Below are 22450 nucleotides of genomic sequence, written 5' to 3'. Positions count from 1 at the left end.
TAGATTTGGCGAAATTGCAGATTAGCAGCAACTGATGGGCTACAGTAACAGGATGCCTGTCACAAAGAGGAGGCAAGTCAGTGGAATGCTAAAAATAAAGAGCATTCTGAAGCACCAGTAAATGTATTATACTGGTTATCCTAAAGTGAATTTAAGACATCATGACCTCAGCTGAGCTCTTCTTTAGACCATATCTGCCCCTTTTCCTCTTTGTATTGGTTCAAAAATTTATCACAGACGAAACTGAATAATACAATGGTATATGAATGATTTCTTTCTGATCAAAAGCTTAAAAAGGGATTATTCTCTTTTGATCTGTTGGATACACCTTTCAGGGGGGGGGCAGTATGGTATTCCCTGTTAATAAAACTCTTATTAGTTTAAATCTGTCATCCAACTGCCCTCCATTAATTTTCTAATGTCTGACAAATTAATCAAAAAACATTTAAATGCCAGAAATGAATGCACATTATCCAATCTAGCTCTGTAACCCATTGGAAAACTAGTGAAGAAATTAATAAATGCATGACAGGATGTGACAAAACTTTGGTTAATGACAACATTTTTTGATGGAGGAAGGTCAACAAGGCCTATGGGAGGGTGATAGTAAAAATACAAGAATGTGGCAATTAGATGTTGGAGCTTGTAAATCACACTGGCTTAACATATATGGATTTGCTGTGCAGAACACCAGCTCTAAGTTTGCCGGTTAAAAAAAATAGTGGAATCTGTGAGCTCAGTTCTAGCTTCATTTCCAGCCATCCTGGACTTTTAAGGATATGGAATGTAAAATCACTAGCTTAAAAACTGTTACTAATTGCAGAATTTGAAAAACAGTTGTAAAGTAATGTCTATGTGTTGCTGACATATCCACTGAGGCTATGCCAAAGAGCAAGCGCCTGCAAATACAGAATTAGTTGGTGTAACATGTTGATAAAGATTCTCAGTCATCCATGTCGGGCACATACTACTTTTCCACTCACATCATCCACTAGAACACAAACTGGCTGTCATCAGAACGCTACACCACCGGGCGGAGATTGTAACTACCAAGGCTGAGGGAAAACAAAGGGAACATCAGCACTTCAAGAAAGCTCTTCAAACCTGTGGATACCCTTTATCAAATCAGCAAAGACAAATGGAAAAACCATTGTAGAGAAGCTAAGAAGAACAGACACAAACATACTATAATTCCATATGTGGTAGGAGTCTCAGAGAAACTTAGGATCTTCTCTAAACATGACATTCCAGTGTCCTTCAAACCCAAGAACAGCACCGTAAGGACAAAACACCCAAACAAAAACTGAGTGGTGTCCTGTATGCAGTGCAGTGCAGCGAAAAGTGTGCTGACCTCTATATAGGTCCAAACAACAGTTCCACAATCGAATGGCACAACATAGGAGAGCCACCTCTTATGGACAGCGAAGATAAATGGTTTGAGAGAGGAGTCAAGGAAGCCATATGTTAAACTGGAAACTCCATCTTTGAACAGAGGAGGTGGTGTCAGGTATCACCTTCCCAGCACCTACAATACAGCATTGTCTCTCCTCCCCAGGAAGTTTCACAATCATTCACACCTTGGATCCTGTGACCAAAATTCACCCTGTCAGGCAGGTAGACAATTCAGAGGTGATAATGACTTTACAACTTCCACATCGGTCAGGGGGCTCAGTGACACATGTGTCTCTCACGACCCTTTCTGCTTAAGCTGATACTCCCCACCATCTAGTTCAGAACTGAAGAAGCCTTTTGGATGAGTGGTGAAATGTCTTCTAGATCCAAAAAGGAGTTGATGTAACACCTGATCAATCCTCAGTACAAAATGTTGTCTTATTCTTGTCTAATAAAGACGTATAGCTGCTCAACAGTCCTGGTTTTCTTTGTCATATATTATGTTTTACGATTAGCCAAATGGTTTCAGTCGGTGAAAGACATGTGACAATGATTTCTGGGAGTATTCCTGAGTTACAGTTATTTTCATTTTAAGTTTTTAACGCGATGCCACCATGGGGCTTGAAGATCACAGGCATAATTTGTCCCTTGCGTACAGAGATGTCTACAGATTCTCACAATTTTTTTATGGAAATATTTGCTTTAGATGATGGACTACTCTTCACAAGTTTGCTTTGACATTATTTTTTAATTCTTAAGGTGCTCCACAACTGGGAGACACAGTTTGTCTGCAGATTGAGAGACTGCCTCTCCAAAGTGCTCTTTTTAAACCCTATCATGTAACTGACCAATTTTAACAACTAATCTAATCAATTGCAACATGTTCCTCCAGGAGCTTCTTTTTAGTACAACTAACTTTTCCAGCCTTTTGTTGTCCCCGCCGGAACTTTTATGAGATGTGGTGCTGCCATCAAATTCAAGATGAGCTCAAATTTTTCTCATATTTACTCAACAGTAAAATGTCTTAGTTTTAACACTCAATGGGCCTCATGCAACAACCATTCGTACGCACAGATTTGTTCTTAAGTCGAGCGTACAAGTGATTTAAGAGATTTTGCACATTCACAAATTTTTTCTTATTTTACGTTTTCGTAAAATAGTCCGCTGTTATTCAAATCAAGTTTGCTTGACTAATGGATTGTATATTTAATTACTTTGAAGCAAACATAAATAAATATATACATTATACACCATAATGATGCTGACATTATCTGTTTGACTTAAATGATGCACTAATTGAAGGTTAATTTGACTCTGTATATAACAAGGTCAATGGGAAGCGTAACCAGCGGCTGACTTGTTACTTTTGGATGCCTTAGTGCGTCAGGCTTTTGGAAGAGACCGTGTAGATATCCTTGCGGAGACAGACGAATGGCTGACATCGCAATTTAGATTGCCAAGGACTGTGCTGCTGCAAATATGCAGCTTGCTAGAGCCACAACTCCAGAGAGAAACACGCCGATCAAAACCAATTCCACCCAGCCATAGACTACACACATATACGCATCAAAGCACCCGTGCTGTTGTGGAGCGCGCTATTGGTGAACTGAAGGCCAGGTGGGTGTGTCTCGATACAGCTGCATGCTGCGTTTTGCACAATTTTGCCATGAACGAGGGTCTCCCACTCCCTGAACCAGCCCAGGCAGACCAGAAGGTGTGGTGCCAGAAGACCCCCCTCATGGACCGCCCCATCAAAGTGCCATCATGATGAGGCAACCACTGATTGCACGGCTTTAGTTGCAGTCATCGAGCGCATTTTTAGGCCATTTCCATATCAAACCATTTCTTCTTTATTTCGGAGACATTACGAACTACAAGTGACACGGTATTAACAGCACTCGTAATTGCTTCCCATTTCTTCGCTTTAGCAGGTCCCGTAATTCCACTGCTGACACTGCTAAAAATGACAAATCTTCCCTTTTTGGATCTCTGAAAGCAGAACTTCAATCTCAGAGCCCTTAAAGTTGTTCTTTTTGCCCCTTTGATGGCCCATTCTCATGACTCAACACTTTCTGGCACAGGAGAGACGAAGCGTAGCCTTATATGGTATTATTTTGGGCGTGGATTATGCAACTTTACTATCCTCATGCACATGCACTTAAATACGCACGGGTGGCATTCATTACGCAGGTCGTTTACACACTTTTTCCGAAGTTAAGAGCGTTTGTTGAATCTGACGTGGCGTGTTCGTAAGAGACCTTCATACGAAAAAAGTAAGAGAAATTTAGAATAAGAATGCGAAAATGTTCTTGAATGTGGCTCAATGTGCTTTCTGTGTTTGGAATTGGGATTTTAAACCTCCTAATGAAACAGAAGCAATCCTTCATCTAACAACTACATGATGATATGCTATACACAAGTCTAAGTTATTGCTCTCTGAGATTCCACCGCCTGACTTTGCTGCCACAGCCCACTGTCATATGACTGGTCACAGTTGCTTTTGTTTTTCTGAACTAAAGAACATATCTGCGTTCTCAGTTTGCCTTTTACCGCTTTGTCTCTTTTTTCATGTAAACCATCATGCACAGCCTGTAGGGGACATCAGTTATTACATAAAAAGATTATAAAAGTTAAGAAAAGGCTCAAAACTGACTGAATTTTCTGTTTACATTAAATTCTAATACCTTTATAGACTTTAAAGCTTAGGCATTAAGAGAGCAAGGGGCATACATAGTTAAAATCTGAGGGGAAAGTGATAAAGCCTAATGTCTGAGGTTACGCTACATCAAGGAAGTAGGTTGGTCTACAAAGTCATCAACAAATTCGAGGCTAAATCCAGCAACCAGAATTGTCACATTTGAACGACATGTAGTCGTTCAAATGTGACAAATGTGACGAAACTAAAAACAGATTTAAAATCATTTTTCACATAAAGCACAAATAGCCTTATGTCACAGCCTGCTGAACCCAGCTCATTGGCAATGAAAAACAGCATCATCTGACATATACAGCTGCATCATTTGGAAGAGTTCATGCTCCTATAAGCCATGCGCAGATAATGTCAGCTATGACTACACATGTGTTCCTGTTCATCGAGCTTTGGGTTAATTCCATACTATATGCCAGCCAAATGCCTTTAATGCTGTCAAGCATCAAGCAGCTCTGCAAACTTGCCAGTAGTTTTGTCATCCATTCTGCCACAATCTGTATTGTGAAAACTGATCTAGGTGCAAAGCTGCTTAGTGGGGATTTGTCTATACAGTTACACATTCACTGCTTCTCCAGTGAACTGTATGCGCTCAAGTCATTCACTGACTTTCCATCTGTTATCACAGCTCTATTACACAGCAATGCACAACCAGATCCATCAAAAAATACTGACAGTTCCTGCTAACTGAGGTGAGATGAAAGAGATCACTACCGGAGTAAAATCATTCCATGTTTTTGTGAGCAGCATAGACAAGACTACGTCTTGAATATGTGTTATAAACCTCTGGGAACTCATCTTGATTCTACATTCCTTAGATATTGCTAAAAAGAAAAAGCAGACACCCTTACCCCTACACACCGAAGAGTCTTTTCTGAAGCTTTTATTATATTCATTAGAGCAGCTGATTATAGTAACAGAGAATGCATGCTGTGGAGGAAGGATAATTTTACGAAGCCCTTTAATTATGTCTGAAATTTCTCCCGGAGCTCTCATCAAACAGGAGGACTTGCTGGGGGACATTTCAAACCAGTCAATCAGTGCAGCCAGCTGGGAGCTCTGGCTCTGAATGAGGAAATGACCAGGTCAAATAAGCAGCCCTAATATCTGTTACTTATAAATGCATCATATGCTAGAAGGGCAGTGAGTCAATTTTACAATAAAAGGCTGCATTTCTCTGTATGAATCCTATTCATCCTGTGTATACGTCCTGTGGCTCAGAAAGAGTTCTAAGTCGTGAGAAAATGACCTCGATCAGCTTGGGCTTTCGGTTAACAGATTTATAACAATGAATAAACAAATTTGAGGATTAGACATTTTTGGTATGTACAAGGTAACAAAGGTTTAACAAAACTGTGGTTTTGGATTGCCCCCATTTTGGATTGTATGGCACACTATTGTAGTGTTAAAAAACAGTTTGCGAGTACTATGTTTTTTCTTGAGTGTTAGATGAGGAAAGCGCTATGTCCTTCATGTCTGTGCGTTAGAGAAAGCTATAATCTCCATTATACCTTTAATGGACAATTGGCTCTTTACAATAAGTTTAAACAATTCACATACAGTATAACTGCGCCAAGGCTTATTTTCTGGCATTCGTTTTGCTTCTCAACACTCTTTTTTTATGTTGTTTGTTGCATACTGGAGAGAAATAAAATTGAGCTTGTTTCCTGTGTTGAAGGTTTTAGCTTAAGCGGTAGGAGAACAGAGAGAGACTGTCAGACGGTGGTTGCACTTGAATTAATCCTGCAGGGTACCCACTCTATTCTGAATGAAACCTCTGTTGGCAGGACTGGCTTTTCTTTTTTTTTTTACTGTAACTAGCTAGTGTAACTAAACCTGAAGGGTATTTGTGAAAGAAATCATTCCATTAGTGGTTAAGCCAGCCATTATATCTCCCAACAAACCTTGCTAATTGACAGATTGCTTTCTTTCCGGAAATGTGTATTTTCGGAAATCTTTGATGTAATCAATAAAAGCCTTGCAAACAATATTCCAGAAGCAAAGTGCCCCAAAGTAACCCCTTTCTGTGGTCAAACACTTACATCAAATATCTATCTCCTTACTTTTTTCCTTTTCTCTTCTCTTTTCTCACCACCACCCACAGCAGATGCATTGAAACTTTACACAATTAAATATGCTGACCTAATATTGTTATAAAACTTCTGCATGTGTATAACCGTGAAATAAAATTTCTACAACAGGATTGCAGTGGAGTTACTCACCTCAGCTGTTGTGCAAGGGCTGAATTTACCTGTAGAGAAACAAGAAGGAAGCGTCATAATAAGCAGGAAATAACAGACTTACACATGCAAATACATGGAAACTTAAGCAACATCGTTGATTCGTGTCACATAAATACATACATATAAATATATAATAAATAAATATGTGCAACTACTACAGCTTTAAGCATGTTCCAGATCGGCAAACACTAATAAAACAATAAGAAATAAAATAAAAGTTCTCTTTAATAATTTTATCGATGTGAGTTACTTGTGACTTATCGTCACAACACTCTTTCTAAGAAGCCATGGCCGCATGAATGTACTCTCTTCAAAAGGAAGACCTAGTTTAATGTTTCTGCAGGCTACATCAGCCAGGCTTTTACTTCATGACCAAATTAAGCAGCTGAAAGATGACCCCCTTTAACAAAAGCTGTTTTGTATTGTAGCACAGTAATGCGACATAACATCAACTGTGACGTCATCGTGACCTCAACTTGAATCAGCAGATTTGAATGCGATGAAGCTGTAAGGAGAGGATGCAAAATGTACGTGTCTCTGTGCAGTGCTGAGAAACAAGGAAAAACAGCTCATCAAACTGGCCTTCTTGATGATCCTTTAAAAGTTTGAGGAGGTACCAGCCTTAGATAAATGTATTCCTCAGGGACATGATATTTACAAAGCTAAGGGTCCTGCTTTCAGGATGGGACTAGACATTATACAAAATGTCAGATAATCCAGATATACTGTTGTGGCAAAAGACCACCAAGGGAAGGGAAGGGATATTTCCTGACAACAAGGTCTTAAACTAACCATAACTGTATTTAATTTGAAGTCAATTAAGCAGATGAAAGCTTTAAACTCTAAATTCTCAACGCGTTTTCCATTGATTTATCTTTCTATGAATGACTCTGACAAGCAAAGTTTAGGCATCATGGAGAAGGAGTCAATGCTGAACAAAACACCTTGTAAATGACTAAAAACAAATGTGTTGTAATTCCCATCAGAAGAGTAGTTCTGCAATTATCAGAAGATATGTGTAAAGACATTAGCTCCAATCATTTAAAGATTATTCAAAGATAGATCAAATACTATCCATCATTTAATGATGTGTAGTTTAATGAATAGCTATAATGCATAAAATTGAGAAAAACAGATTCCTAAAAGTAGCTAAATGTTGGACGAGGGGATAAACAAACCAAAAATGAAAGAAATGTTGTCAAAAATGACAGTAGCTAAATGTAACGAAAGAAAAAAACTAAATTAAAGGAGTTTAATTTTCTAAAATGTGTTTAAAAGTAGAGTGTGAGCGTGTGTGTAGTTGTTCGTCTCGTTTGTCTCTGTGGCCCTGTGATGCACTGGCAACCTGTCCAGGGTGCAAATTAGTAAGAATTTAAAATCCAGAAGTAATTCATGAAAATGGTCAACTATTTAGCTAAAGTGGCTAATTGCAACAAAAAAACACACAACCAGGCTCGAAAAAAAAAATAAACTAGCTTAGCTAAGACCTGGTTCAACATAACAGATAAAAACGTTGAAATACCAAAAAAGAAAATGAAATGTAGAAATAATCGTGACAATAATAATGGATACAATGTGCAGCTTTGACCTAAATGTAGCAACAGAATCCTAGAATACGGCTTAAATTCTGAATGTAAAGTAGTTCAATTTAATGGACGAAATGAAACACAGAGCTCTGACTGCTTGAACAATTTAAGTTAAACAATAACACAGCACTTAAATGGAAAAATCACTGTCACAAATGTTATATCATCACTTTTATAAAGCGTGACTAATTGTGTTTAATAGCATCCAAGTAAGATCAAATTAAGGCATTTGGGACAATATTATGAAGGAGTAGCTTGAGCTAATTTAAAGTACAGAAAATGAAAGGCTACTTATTGGTATTGAAAAGTAGCTAACCTCCACATGACCCCCTTCTCTCATCTAAATGGTAATTAACAACACAGGCATTAGTTAGCATGTTAAATGTTCAAGTCTGTGATGGTACAATATGAAGAAAGTATAGCTTGTTTGGAAGTGTTTCCAGGAAAAGCCTCTTCTTTCTAAAAGAACACGACTTAGGTTTGCAAAGTTGCATCTGAACAAACCACAAGACTTCAAGAGCAAAGTCCTTTAGACATACAAGCCCAAAGTGGAAATGTTTGACAGTAATACACAGCGTATAACAGTGAGTGTATTCTGGTGTATCTGGTGAGAATTAAAAAGTGCATATCATCACAAACACTCAGGCTACCAACTGTCAGCACAGTGGTAGAAGGGTGAGGATTTGGGCTTGTTTTGCAACTATAGGACTTAGACGCCTGGCAGTCATTGAGTTGACCTTAAATTCCTCTGTACACCATTATTCTCCAGTATTCTGGAGCCAAACGTAAGGTAATCTCTGTGAAAGCTAAAGCTTGGTTGAAATTGGGTAATAACGGAACAATGATCTCAAGCACAGCAGCTAATCTGAAACAGAATAGCTGAAAATGTTCAGATTCAAAAGTTTGTAATAAGTTAAAATACTGTGATGGGACCTTAAGAGAGCTGTGAATAGAAGAACACCTACAAACCTCAATTCAATGAATCAACATTATAAAGCACAGTTTGTCCTCATTTCTTTACAACAACGAGAGAGACTGATAACATCATACGGAAATCAGTTACTTCAAATGATTGCTGCTAAAAGTGGCCCTGCAAGCTGCGGAATCATATTTCTCAAACTTAGTTTTTCACACACTTCTTTCAGTCTTTGTTTAGTGACATGGGGTGACATGCCATGTGTAAATCTTCATCTTTACCTAATTTACCTAATTTTAGGGGCTGGTGAGGACTAGATGATTCATTATCTCCTGATATGTAAAACCTTAGACGTGAAAAATGGTGTATTTTCTTTTTCACATGACTGACTATCACCAAAGGTGGCCGTGGCTCAGTGGTTAGAGTCGGTCATCCAATAACCAGAAGGTTGGCAGATTCAATACCCACTATCGCCACACATAAACATTGGTGGAACTGACTGCTGGAGGGGTGTCAGTCCACCTTCTTGTCATGACTGAGGTGCCCTTGAGCAAGGCACCATGCTCCCTGGGTGCTGCCAATGGCTGCCCACTGCTCCAGGTTGGCATCTGTCTCTATGAGTGTGTGACCGTGTGTGTGTCAACAGATGCCAACCTGGATGGGTTAAAAGCAGAGGACAACTTTTGTGTGCATGACAAATAAATCTGATCTTAATCAAAGGAAACGATAAGAGGCTGACAGCATTTTTATCTGTGAAGTAGCACAAGACAAACAAAAACGGGACATGGCATCTTATGAAAACAAATACCTAATAAATAAATCAAAAATGAATAGAAATGATTATCATAATAAAATATCTGAATGATAGTTGTTCAATGACAATTTTCGCATGATGTGACATTACCCGTAACACAGAGAAATGAATGATTGCCCCCCCCCCCTCGAATGGTTGCTTCCATGCTTCTAAAAATAACCCATTCATTCAAACCATATAGACTCTGATCGGATCACAACATCATCATCACAGATGTGCCTTTCAGATTTGCTCTTACAAGTTGATTACACAAAGCATGTGGTGCGTCTATCAAATCAAAGGCCAGCACATTGACTCAGCAGTGGGTTGTGTAGTGCGTGTCTGCGCTGATGGGTTGAGAGCACATCCCTAAGGCCCTCAGGTCATCAGGTAGACCATTACTGAGATTGACAGATAGGCTTTTACTCAGTCTGCTCTTCACTCTGTGAGAAAATTTGATAATATGAGACGATGAACATGAGCAAGATAAAGTGAAGTGTTTGTGTGGTTGAATATTAGACACACCCATCAGAAGAGGCCACGCCATCACACATCCTGCTATGCCATCTGCTTTGTTTTGATGTGAATCCTGGTTTATCCCTTATTAGACAGATCAGCTCTACAAGATTATTCTGAAAACACTGCAACTTAATAGAGATCATTTATGTCAGTATGCAGCCCCACATGGCCCCATACATTCTGGACATGTCTAAAGGGACGTTCAGAGAATATTACAGTCATTTAATATCTTAAACACACTCTTTCTGTTATATATTTCATAGGAGCACTTTAATTATGACCAACCAATTCCATGTCGACCAGCAGCAGTTGCACATAAGGCCCACGAGATAAGCTGCAAGAATGTGCTTTGGGGGAGGAATCGCTTCGTGTCAGTCCTCCTCGATCCAATCAGTGCCCACATTTCAGCGTGTAATCACATGCTTTCATCAGATGAAGCCGAACGAACACTCTGATCTGATATGAGGTGGCAAAACACACTGAGACGCTCTTAATAAAAGATAAAATCACATGATGTGCACGCACACGTGGTGAGGAAACAGGCTAGTGGAAATCAAACGCAAGGGTGAGAGCAGCAGGGGTCTTGAAATGGCATTCCTTTGTGTATCAGTGGTCAGGTGATGTGTGATGGGACCCTAACTGCTGGCTGTTGTTATCCCACGGCAGAAGAATCCGAAAGAATAGATTAAATACCTGAATAAGACAAGAACATGAAAAATCCCTTTTATGAGCTGAAGGCTTTGCGTGAGCCTAATTTAAGCTATTCCATATCAACATAGATAGCAGTGGAACTATTATATTATTCAACCTGCGCCATTTACGCACTTTACACCACGATTATATCCGGTTCTCTTGCCTTTCTGAGATTTATTTATATTTTTTTTAAATCTGGAAAATTATCTGAGGCTTGTGCGGAATTCAAGTGGCCTGTGAAAGATATGAGCAGTCTTATGTAATATCTTACCTTCACAGCCCTGGTGGTCCACCCTCACAGACCCATCTCTCTGCATCCTAACATCCCCCGGTCCCGATATCCTCCGCGGAGCAGCTGCTGATAAAGCTCCGGTGGCGGCGGCGGCGGTGGGGCTCCTCCTGGCCCGGTGTGCCTTCGCCAACGTCCTGCAGCACTGGTAACAAACCGCCCATGCCTGTTCCTCGTTGATGGGCTGACTATAAAGCTTCAGAATCTGCTCCAGAGACAGGCCCTCCGCTCCAGCTTCCTCCGATGAATTCATCGCGTTCTGATGCTGCTGCTCATCCCGGCGATCCGCTGCAGCAGCATCCGTCAGCCCTCCGTGGTCCCCGCCGCATCGCTGCTCGGCCATCCTTTCATTCTCTCAGCGCAGGAGGCCCGATGACGAGAATAAGTCCAGGCCGATGTGAAAGAAGAAATCTGGAGGCATTGATGCTTGGCTCTTGTTCCTTCGCGCAGCAGCACAGGCAAGTGAAACAGTAAACGGTGGCTGTTTCCCCGCCCGCCCGCCCGCCAGACGCTCAGGTTTGGGTACCAGACGTCACAAGACGTGCGTGCGTTCTGTAGCCTTTGTGATTCGAGCCTGAACGTTGAATGTGCGCGTGAGGGAGAGGGTGAGGATGTGTGTCTCACATCCCAGCCCAGCAGGCTCACTCCATCACATGATCTCTCTTTCTCTCTCTTTCTCTGTCTACATTCATTTGTTGGAGACTTTGTCTGGCACCTTAACCACAACCTCGAGATATCCTTAAAACGGCTTTTACCTTTTTTTTTTTCTGTCCTCTTAACAAAACACTAGACGAAGACACACGCCTGCACACACACACGCACACGCAGTTCAACCCCATCAGACATGGGGGGAGACTGTTACAGGATAATGTAATGCTTCAATAATCTGCAGGTTTTTTTAAATTTATCTTTTGTTACCTTGTAATTCCCACAGAAAATGAGTATTTTTTTGTCTTTTTGTTTCTTTGACCATCTTTCATTTAATTTGGTATTTAAACATATATTCACCTGTTTCAACATATCTATTCTGTTATGCATACAGTTGTCTTCAGGACTGTCTTTTGAATGTTCAGCCTTCTGCAGTAGCTCTGAACATACAGTGTGTTTCTTTGAATCTTTTTGACATTTTCTACCAAGCTTTTTTTGTGTGTGTTTGTGAAAACACAGATTTTTGTAGCATTCTCTGCGCTGGTTTGGGGTTTGGATGTTGATTTCTGCTTGTGACTCTAGCACTTTTTTTTACCATGAGCACAAAAAAGTCCAAAAAACATGCATGTTAGGTTGATTATTGATTCGTCTGAGTGCACGGTTGTTCATTTTGAGTCATTTTGTTTGACTCTGTGTTGGCCCTTTGATGGAGTGGTGACCTGTTCAGGGTATACCCTTCAACTCACCCAAAGATAACTGGGATAGGCATGTCTATGTCCTCTAAATTCAGCATCGAAACGGGCCCGATGCATTTGACAAACATGTTCTTTGCACTGATGGAATACAACTTTTTGCCACAGTCAGCATACACCAACCAGTCCTAACATTATGGCCTAAAACATCTGGTGGTGATGTCAGAGTATATGCCCTGACACCCTCAGATCATCTGGTCGGGCTTTTTTAACGACATGAGTAGGACCTACTCAATATTACTCGAGTGGTCATAATGTCATAATGGCTTGCTGGTGTAGGTTGAAAGAAAAAAAAGAGAACTTTACTAAGATAACACATCTTCCTCTGCTACACGGGGCTGGATGAGGTATGCTTTAGGATTCTGATGCACCCAAGAGCACAGATGAGATTTCAGTCAACTGATTGAAGAATCTTGAAGTGTTCTGCTAGTTGATTGGACAGAACTGTCTGAAACCAGAAATTAAAGCTTGATACCTGCTCAAGGGGTTGTTAATCAATACCGACCATGCACGGCACCCAAACAGCACTTTTTGTTATTCTGACACGATAAAAGATGAAAATAAATCAGCAACAGTAGTTGCTAAAAAGTACTCCTTGAAATATTAAGGTAATGTGTCATCTTTAACTTCTTGGCTTCAATAGGATCTGTCAACTTACATTTAGCAGGCTAAAAAAAAACTACACCTGTAACATCCTAACATACAGAGAGGTGTCTGTTTGGTGCCCTCTGCTGTTGTGTTCAGTCAGGTTTGATATTGAAGCTGAAGTATTTCATTGGAGCATTTTCAATGGGCTCTTCTCAAAGAAGAGGTTTCATTGAAACTGCCAAAGGCTCTGCACATGATCAGTGCTCACAAGGCTTCTCTTTTTGATCATCTACCCAAACGGTGCTTATGCTCATGTTCATTTCAATCACATGCACATACTCATCCAACGTACAGACCAAGTCCCGAATATAAAATCAGCCAAAGTTTGGCATCAACCATCGAATCAAAGGAAGAAAAAGATAAATCTGTGTACAGGTTGCAGTTTTCTGTCTTTGATCAGTTCACAACAGTTTTTTTTAATCATATTTATTCAATCATTGGTTTACACAATACTCAGGTAGAGATCTCTTTTTGACAGCAAATATACACAACATGACACAACAACTTACACTCAGATAACATCTTTGTTTCACAACATCTGCAGTGATCACATAGTCTCAGAAATGCATTCCAGATGTGGTTGCCATGAAACTGCTCTGACATAAAACACAAATCTGTGAACATCAATATAATACCCAACAGCACACATGGAATGACACAGTAAATATAGAACTCTCCATTATTATTTCTTTATTCATTTCACATCAAAAAAACCTAATCATCTGTGAGGCTTAAGAAGAAAAATAAACTGTAAACAAAAACAAAAACAATGTTTAAAAGTGTTTTTTTGTTGTTCATTTGTTGCAAAAGGTGGTAGAAGCTTGTTGAAGAGCGTTTTCACCACAAGGAATGAACATGCAGCACTGTCATTCAAGCAGCTGACTGGGAGGGGAGACAATGAGGAGGCGGAAAGCATGGGAGGAGGGGAAGCCTGAACCAGGGACACATAACTTAACACTCAGCATGAGGACAAAAACGGGGCAAAGGTTTAAGCTTTGAAATCCAACAGGTTGCAGTCGATCTTGTAGTAGACGTAAGGATAATACTCCTGCTGGCTCAGGTTTAGGCCTGGGATGTCCATCACAGACTGGAGAAGACAAACAAGTTGAAACAATGTTAGTGTGAGGTATCATCTGTTTGAACATCTGCGTAATATCTCACCTGCTATCACTTCAAATAAGCATTGCGCCACGGTCGACTTTTAATGAATCAATGTTTACAATGGAGGTTTGTTTGGATGGAACGAAACACTCTAAAAACACTAAAATCCCAAAAACACACCAAAATCTTAGAAAGCGGGACATTTCAGAAAATCATGTGTTGCTTCTTCAGAACTCAACAAAACCAACACTCATTCTCATTCCAATATCGCCACAAGAGGCTTGTGGTACAAGTTTCAACATGCGTGTTGCCAGTTGTCCTTCTGTGGAACACCGGCTGTGCCAAAATGAAACCCAGACAGAAAGATGTCACCTGTGTTGGCCAACAAGTAACACAGATCTGCAGATTAGAAAAAAAGACACCCAACTCTCAAACATGGAATTCACATTCAAGTCCAACATCTAGGGTGTTGTTTTCCACCATCTTTTCTCTTGTCTTTATTGTCACAAGTTTAGACATTAGGAGTACGCGGTTATATTGAGGCAGAAAAAGTACTTGGTTTAAGTTTGGATAACATCAAAGTTAGGCATTAAAAATGACATGAAAATGCATTTCATTCTGGAAAACTTTGCCAAGATTTTCCACGTTCCCATGGCGACATGTCCTATGGAAAACCTGCATTTACAAAAGTGACACTTTGGGGGTACTCGCTGTGACCAAAACCGTTGCAGCTGGATCCTGCGGGGTCGGGGGTTCACTATGAAGTGAGATTAGTGGGCTAGCAAGCTGCGTGGACCTTAAAGAGTTTTCATTGTCACGATGGCTAGATCACCATGGTAAGGCAAAACTTTTGACTGTTCCGGAGTAGTTTCTGCTCAGAATTTTTTCAGAAATGTTCTTTCACTAATTCTTGTCCTGATGATTTCCCAGACAGCAAACATTTAAATCTCATCACGCACAAGTACTGAAAGTGAACATCTGACATCATAACTAAATATAAATCAATCGAGGTTCAACAAATGTCAGATTTTGAAAGAGCTGACAGAAAATCAATAACTAATCTTGGCATTTCATTCGCCAAATGTGACCAAAATCATATGTGATCTATTAAATATTTGATCCACAATGGATTTGAATCCCAACCAAAAATCAGCCCCTGTGACCAGAGCTCAGTTTCCAGTGAACAAATAACGATGTAGATTCTGATCTGAAGAATCCAAACCTATTTAACCTGACCCGGTGCCACCAAAGGCGTTTGACAGTTACGGAAAAACATGTAGGAACGACGCATTCAATTGGTGATGCAGAGTGAGTTTTATCTGGCCCCGATTCACAACTGAAAAAGTCCAACCTATAATGCTGATATCGGATCTAAAACCGATTGGAAAATGAATTACTTTAGGCTTAAATATCAGAAAGTACTCAATCAATAAAAATTTGCTTTGATTTGGTCAACGGCTTGAACTAAAAGCCCTTCTGAACAAGTTAAAAGTTGAAGAGCTTTCTGTGCAGCTGTCATGTAACTTTCTAATTTGCACAAATTTCTGTATTCATCTTTTCTCAACCGCAGCAACTGTGTTTTTTCCATAATGATCTTTAAATTTTTCAAACTTCTCCATTCAAACAACTCGTTCTCTTTATGAATGAAGTGTCAGGTGGATTTTGCGCCGGAAAAGCATCAAATAACGCGTAAAATGCCAATTTTATATGAGTGGGGGCGGAAACTGTAGAGGAATGCCTGATTTAACAAAGAATGATCATGATCACCGTCATAGTACTGTTATCTCTTAGAAGAGGTTAAGGTTTTGTCAGGCCAGTTAAGACAAAGAAAGCCTGGCTGTGTAGAACTTGCTTCATGGTGCACCCCTCGGAACAAGTGTCCGCATGTGATGACTTTGGAATGAGAACGAGTTGACAAAATAGAAAACACAAGCACAAAGCAGGAAACACAGCAACCTTTCTGAAAATGCAACAAAACAGAAAAGCAACATGACAAGAAAACAGGACACTTCACAACATTTAAAAAAAAAAAAGCATCTTTGTCGTGTTGTTTTCCATTTTTCTAGTTTCTGTTGTTCAGTTTCTTTTTTTTTTTGTCTGAAAGGAAATGTTCTTATGTTGTTTTGTGTTTCATTCTTGTGCTTTCTCCAATTTTATGATCTATTTGTTTTTTGGTGTTGTCATGTTTTTGCACCTCAGGAACGTCATTTAAATGTCAGGTTTACCCGCATTATGTGTAGTTTTTAAATGCAAACTTAAAAAATAAAAAAAAGGTGCAAATATTGTAGCACTTAATACCAAAATGTACCTTTATACAGATAATTAGTTTAGCAGAATCTATGGCTCACTGATGAACAGTTTAGAATAGTCGGTCAACATCTTTCTTCTATGATGGTCCTCAAATGATCTAAATCTTGAGTAACTGCTAACAATGTATCGTATAACATATTTAGAAAAAAGGAATAAAAGTGTTGTAACTTGATTTAACTAATAATTCTCTTTTTAATGACATGCATTGTGCTGTCTTCTGGATAACCATGAAGAAGAGGAGTTAGCAGACAGCATGTTATCAAAGCACTCACATCAATGACAGCTGCTGCACTGCTGTCCAGATGTTTGTACAGATCGTTGAGAACCTCTCTCAACTTCTTCATGGTCTTCTTGGTTGGCTGCAGGAGCATCGCCTGAAAGTTCACCGGCAGCCCATATCTGTAAGAACACATCATGACATCAACATTGTTTGCCCTGCTGAGACTACATAATGCTGCTTACATAACTACTGTCGCTGAAAATTACACAAGCAGTGTGAAATAGTAATGCTTCATCTCATATATTGTTATATACAGGCATGGGTGGCGGGACCGCATTGTGTAATCAGTACCTCAGAACAGATTCCACAAAGACCCTTAGTGCTTTAATGTGAATCCATGCAATAAAGGCTTCACTGAAGTTCACTTTCAGCCATCGGACCAGTGGACCCTGCAGACAGGAGGCAGAGTAACTATCCATTTGAGGCTCTTTCAGCAACTACATTTTATGCAACACAACTGATAAGTGGAAAAACTTTAGTGAGGTCAGCATTTTCTGACCGCTGCTAGCCATCCAGCACGTACTTTTTAAACAGCTTCAGGGTGGAACTCGTTATTTTCTGGGGGAAATCATTTCTCATCAAGCTGCCCACTGGGAACAGGTGCTGAATTCATTTAACAGTAGTTTACTAAATATTATTCTATATTTTTGTTGACATGAAATGTCAGATGCTGTTTTGCAACTCCTAATTATGGAAGTGTTTAAAGGGTGCTTTATCATCTAAAATCTAACAATGGACATTTAAAAAAAACAAAGATTACTGCTTTCAGTCTTTCTGAGTAGAGTTTAAATTATGACCGACTGAATCTATTTGATCCATTTCTACAGCATTCCTTCACTTACAAACTGCTTCTTCTTATCTGTGGAGAGCCGCGTCATCTCCTCCTTGTCAGCCTTCATCTCCTCTTCATTGTACTGAAAGTCTCTCACTGTGAACCTACAACGATAAAAACAAAAAACAGCTTGATTTGATGACATATTCTTTGTATCTTCGTATTATTTACACATGAAAATGTCAGATGGTCAGATGTGAGAATGCAGCATTGCTTTGGACAGCCAGTTGCACTTACTTGTGATATATACTTACTTGTCTAGGCTATTTATATTCATTCAACAGACTCGCTGCTGAGATTTTCTCACGGAGGTGCTTCTCAAAGTTTGTGTGACTCACACAGTGTTGAATGACGACACAAAGTCATGACACAGAATAAAAACTCTTACTTGTTCTCTCTAGCTTTGTGTTTGAAGTCGTCAATGGCTTTCCTGAACAGAGTGGCACTGAACAGCCCACTGTCGTGGTCTTCAAACAGCAGACTGGGAGAAAAGTTGGATACTTCTAAGTTTAAGTGTTGTGATGACATCAGTAAGACAAATTCTAAATGATCTTTTTGGTATAGTTGGGTTATAAATACTCATAATGTTTTTTTTTTCTGTTATGTAGACATGACTTACTTTGTCGATCGAGGCACCACCATCTCAGCAAGTGTTTCATATGTTTTCTGCCAGTCAGTATATGCTGTCCTGTAAGAGCATAATAGTACATCATACGGTACCCAAATCTTATTTTCTAAGTCAACCCGTTGATTCACTGCAGAAATGCTTGTTGGGACTGATTGGATCATTTACACTCACTTTGGTACAACTATGAGCAGAGTGATGAGGTACTCTGAATCAAGTACAAAATCTTCCTTCTTGACAATGTCAGCCAGACTCCTGGTCAGCAGGCTCCCCCTGGTGGCATATTAGAACATTACAATGACAAAGACCCGGAGAAAGAGGAAGTTTCCCAGAGTTTGAAGAATAGACTCTTCAGGCTATGCTAACGAAATCATAGAGAGAGTCTGTGATCCTCCAAGGTTCTATCACAGTACAGAAATGTTGTATTAGACTTACGCATTCTTCCTTTCCAAGTTCTGCAGGTTTCCCTTCAGGTTGTTATAAGCTGATGCTCTTGCCTTCAAGTCATTGTCAATCTGAGTTACTTGCTGCAAAAACATAAAAACGAAACTGATTTTTTAATTCTTTTTTTAACTGGGAAAGAAAACAGGATACATTACATAAAAACAATTAGGAGTAACGTGACTGTATGGATGTGAAGCATACGCGCGAGAGTAATGGCAACTCCAAATACCTCTGATCAGGGTGGAAACAATTAACACATTGAGAATAATATCCACAAACACAGACAAACCTAAAATCATTGTTTGTTTTCTCATTAAACTGAGAGACCTACCTTTGAGATGATTTCAGAGATGTTTTTAAGTGACTGTTTTATCGGATATTTTGCCATGTCCCACTGAAATCTTGTGATGTAGGTGACAAGATCAACTGAAAAATAGACATCAAAAGATCAGATAAGGGCGAGACAAAAAAATGGGAAAAAGCTACACTTTTATCACAGTGATTTCAGATGTGCATAAAAAAAACCCATTAAATGTTACTTTAGCTTTGAAATAATTATCACAGCTACGTCCTTACTGACAGAATGAGGCCACTGAGTATTAAAGACATCATTGTACCTCCGTTGGCCAGCAGGTTCTCCTGCACTTTATCTCGACTGTCCTCCAGCACATCGGCCATGTACTGAGCCACCTTCTTCACCACACTGTGAACACCCAGGAGACATCAAAACATGCCGTGCAAACACAAACTGCAAGCACAAAGCCACTGTATAGCACACTTTCTGCCAGCACACTTGACCACTACAGCCTCATCGCTCTAAATATAACACAAACAGACGGACACATCAAAAAGTCTCACATATTCCTGTTAAGGTCGTCTCTTGACAAGCTTATTCATAATAGGGCCAACTTTCAGAGGTCAAGATTTTCAACAACACTATGCAATAAAAGATCAAAGTGGCCATGAAAACTGGAGCCAAGTCCCATTTAAAGGCTAAAAGCTTCATAAGAGAGCACAAATGCTTTTAATCCTTAAATTAAAAAAAGAATGCGCATGTAAATGTTTGCCATAACTCCCGATTCGAAGTTGTTTTTTTTTCTTCTTCTTCTTCTTCTTCACTTTTCAGATATGTTGAATAGAAACTTCAAAAGGGAACTAGATTAACGGCAGACTGTAGTCAAACAAGCAAAACCATGTTGCCAAGTTGGTCTTTCTTGGAAACATCCACAAAGGAAGCAAAGCTTAGCTCAGGCAGTAATGGCTGTGTGTGAGTTTTGGATGTCAATTTTTCCAAAGGACTATGGTGATGGCACATAAGTCATATGGCATAAATATGACTACAGAAAGAGCTGCTGATGTGTCACCCAACTGTAAATTGCCAAGTTTAGACTGCGAGGCTCGCTATCCTCAGGTCCGTGCGAAATTCCTCACTGTTACAAGGTCAGGGAGGGGATTAGAGAATGGCTAGCCGGCTACATCAGAGGGTCAGGAGTGTTTACTAGTTTATCTTTCAGATGTAAATAATAACAGCTGTATGGAATACTGTGTATAAAGGAAGAGTACAGCAAGGTGCATACCTTTCCACAAAGGAATCTAATTTGGCCAATTCATCAGACAGTCCAACCAAGACATCAAGAGTTCCAACCTGTTTTGGACATAAAAACAAACAAAGAGACATCAGACGTGTGACTGCTTAGTCCTGGGTATTTGGGTCGTTTTCAAGTGGGTTGAGCGGGACTTTGTTTGAACAGTGTCATCTGTGGTTCAACTAGCCTAAAGTTACACCCAGGGGCCTCTATGTGCTTAGTTTGGCGCCTCTTTGTCCAGAGCTGCTCATGCATCGCTAACTGTTTTGGGAGGACATGACGGCCTCATGCGGAAGCAAGGTCAGCAGGGTTACTTCACCTTCAGCACAAAGAGGAACCGAACCAGTCGAGTTGAACTGCACTGTGGATGAAAACTTCACCTAAACATCCTTTCAACATGCAGGCAAGCAATCTGTGTCAAGTCTGCTTTCCAACCAGACAACCAGCTTATTCTTGACAGTGGATACACAAGGTGAGTGGATTCAGATTGACCTAATACAGCACATGACGCTGCTCTTGAAACAGGGTAAAATAATTCTGATGTGTGCATGAAAGAAAATCATACCACTATAATTATTTATTAGTAGATTCATCTATTGGCTCTGCATTAGAGCGTGGGAGAAAAAAAAAAAAACATTGCATGAACTCAAGCAGGATCCATACAAACCTTGAGGTCTGGGATGCTGAACTTGTGGTTGGTGGACAGGTTGTTGGTGTGCATTGTGGCTGCCATCATTTTATCCCACGTTTGCTGACAGGTCTTCTCTCCCGGAGCAGAAATCAACCAAAACTCCGTCATGTTTACAGCACTGGTGAAGCTAGAAAAACAACTGAGAGGAAAGCTGTACTAATATCACTATGTATTGTGCCTTAATAATAAGCTCAACATTTCATAACAAGAATAATTCTCATGTCAAATAAGAGCTACTCATAGAGACAATGCAGTTGAAGGGCTTTGTTTTATATATATATATATATATATATGTTTGTAGTTAGATATTAGCCCTTGCTGGTGCTGCGGCAAGTGTCCTGACTCTTGTTTACCAATAGGCAGGCTAGTGAAATGATGCTACAGTAGTAACAGGAGCTCTTTCAAAGTCAATGTCTATAACAGCCAAGCGTTACTGTTTCACTCACTGCATATTTCCACTCCCTGACTACCAACCATGGCTACAAATAATAATTAACCAGTTAAATACACGAACGGTGGCTGGCAAAAAAAGATGATTAAGGTCAAGCAGCATCCAGCAGGGATTAGCTACTGTTAGCCACTTAGCTCACTTTGCTAACAACAAAAACAACAACAATAACATAGGTGTGGTAAATTATACTGGTCAACAGTTTCACTCACCCGTGTGTTAAAGGTGAGTCCGTTTATTGTGAAAATAAAGATACTTGTAGTGTTCCTATGGCTTGTTAATTTTCATAGTTGCCATTCAGTGTAGATCGTGAGGTCTCCTGACAGCAGCATCAGAGTCAGCTGATCCGATTGAGGAACCGGAAGGCCTCTCACAGACTGAGATAACTCAGCAGTGACCTCAGCTGGCGACATGGTGGTACCGCAGTGTAGATGAAATTACAGCATCAGATTTTAATCCAGTCAGTATTCTGTTGAAAGACACACCATTAGGGTAGATGCGCATCCTCAAAAAATCTATGTAATGAAGGATCTCAGCCATTAAGCAACTCTGTGGTTCAACCATACTGGTCTAGATACTAAGCCCCATGTTCATGGCAGGTAATGAAACAACAGGTTTGGCACAGGCATGAATGAGGACCCCTACTTGCCTTGCAGGTGACCAGGACACCCCAACAGAGAGGAACACAAGCCATCCAGAATCCATTTGTATAGACTTTGCATCATCTTGCTTCTCTTTATATGTCTATTTTTTGTCTTTTCTGTGTGTTTATGTGCGTGCACATAAATGGATGCGTGTCATTTCGATCATTTTGCATCTATTTGCAGACAGTTTGTCTTATTACGGTAGTTTTGCATGTGTTTATCAATGTTTGTGTCACTTTTTCTGTTTTATATTGTGTCTTATTGTTCATTACATGTGTTTGGTCACCCTACCTTTCAGTTGGT

General features: G+C 39.8%; 2 protein-coding genes across 6 annotated transcripts in view; both read right to left on the bottom strand.

Annotated features, from left to right (window-relative positions):
* spire1b (spire-type actin nucleation factor 1b) overlaps nt 1-11614 on the bottom strand; it is a 44728-nt gene extending 33114 nt beyond the window's left edge. For all 4 annotated transcript variants that reach the window (XM_075464800.1, XM_075464802.1, XM_075464801.1 and 1 more), the window contains exons 1-2: nt 11121-11614; nt 6322-6350 (exon numbers count right to left, since the gene is read on the bottom strand). In XM_075464800.1, coding sequence (XP_075320915.1) covers nt 6322-6350; nt 11121-11481 — 390 coding nt within the window. In that variant the 5' untranslated portion in view covers nt 11482-11614. The remainder of the gene's footprint in view (nt 1-6321; nt 6351-11120) is intronic.
* A 2249-nt stretch (nt 11615-13863) lies between these two features.
* On the bottom strand, nt 13864-21850 carry atp6v1c1a (ATPase H+ transporting V1 subunit C1a). 2 transcript variants are annotated; one of them, XM_075464799.1, is made up of 13 exons: nt 21716-21850; nt 21032-21206; nt 20356-20423; nt 19396-19481; nt 19110-19204; nt 18770-18861; nt 18509-18607; nt 18329-18397; nt 18098-18190; nt 17720-17813; nt 17169-17266; nt 16870-16996; nt 13864-14273 (listed from the first exon to the last, which is right to left on the bottom strand). In XM_075464799.1, the coding sequence occupies exons 2-13, from the start codon at nt 21161-21163 to the stop codon at nt 14175-14177; spliced, it is 1152 nt and encodes a 383-aa protein (XP_075320914.1). In that variant the 5' UTR covers nt 21164-21206; nt 21716-21850; the 3' UTR covers nt 13864-14174. The 2 variants fall into 2 exon arrangements, with proteins under 2 accessions (XP_075320914.1, XP_075320913.1); XM_075464798.1 differs by having other exon boundaries at nt 21032-21194.
* Between the last annotated feature and the right edge of the window lie 600 nt (nt 21851-22450).

This window comes from Odontesthes bonariensis, chromosome 5, assembly GCF_027942865.1.
Source record: "Odontesthes bonariensis isolate fOdoBon6 chromosome 5, fOdoBon6.hap1, whole genome shotgun sequence".
NCBI lineage: Eukaryota > Metazoa > Chordata > Actinopteri > Atheriniformes > Atherinopsidae > Odontesthes > Odontesthes bonariensis.
This window is presented reverse-complemented; position numbering and strand designations above follow the sequence as displayed.

Coding starts and splice junctions, on each gene's coding strand:
- atp6v1c1a (XM_075464799.1), bottom strand. CDS start 21,163: ATGACGGAGTTTTGGTTGATTTCTGCTCCGGGAGAGAAGACCTGTCAG. Junction 19,205..19,395: donor GAACCTGCTGGCCAACGGAG/GTACAATGATGT, acceptor TCTATTTTTCAG/TTGATCTTGTCACCTACATC. Junction 17,267..17,719: donor CAGATAAGAAGAAGCAGTTT/GTAAGTGAAGGA, acceptor TCCTGTCTGCAG/GGTCCACTGGTCCGATGGCT.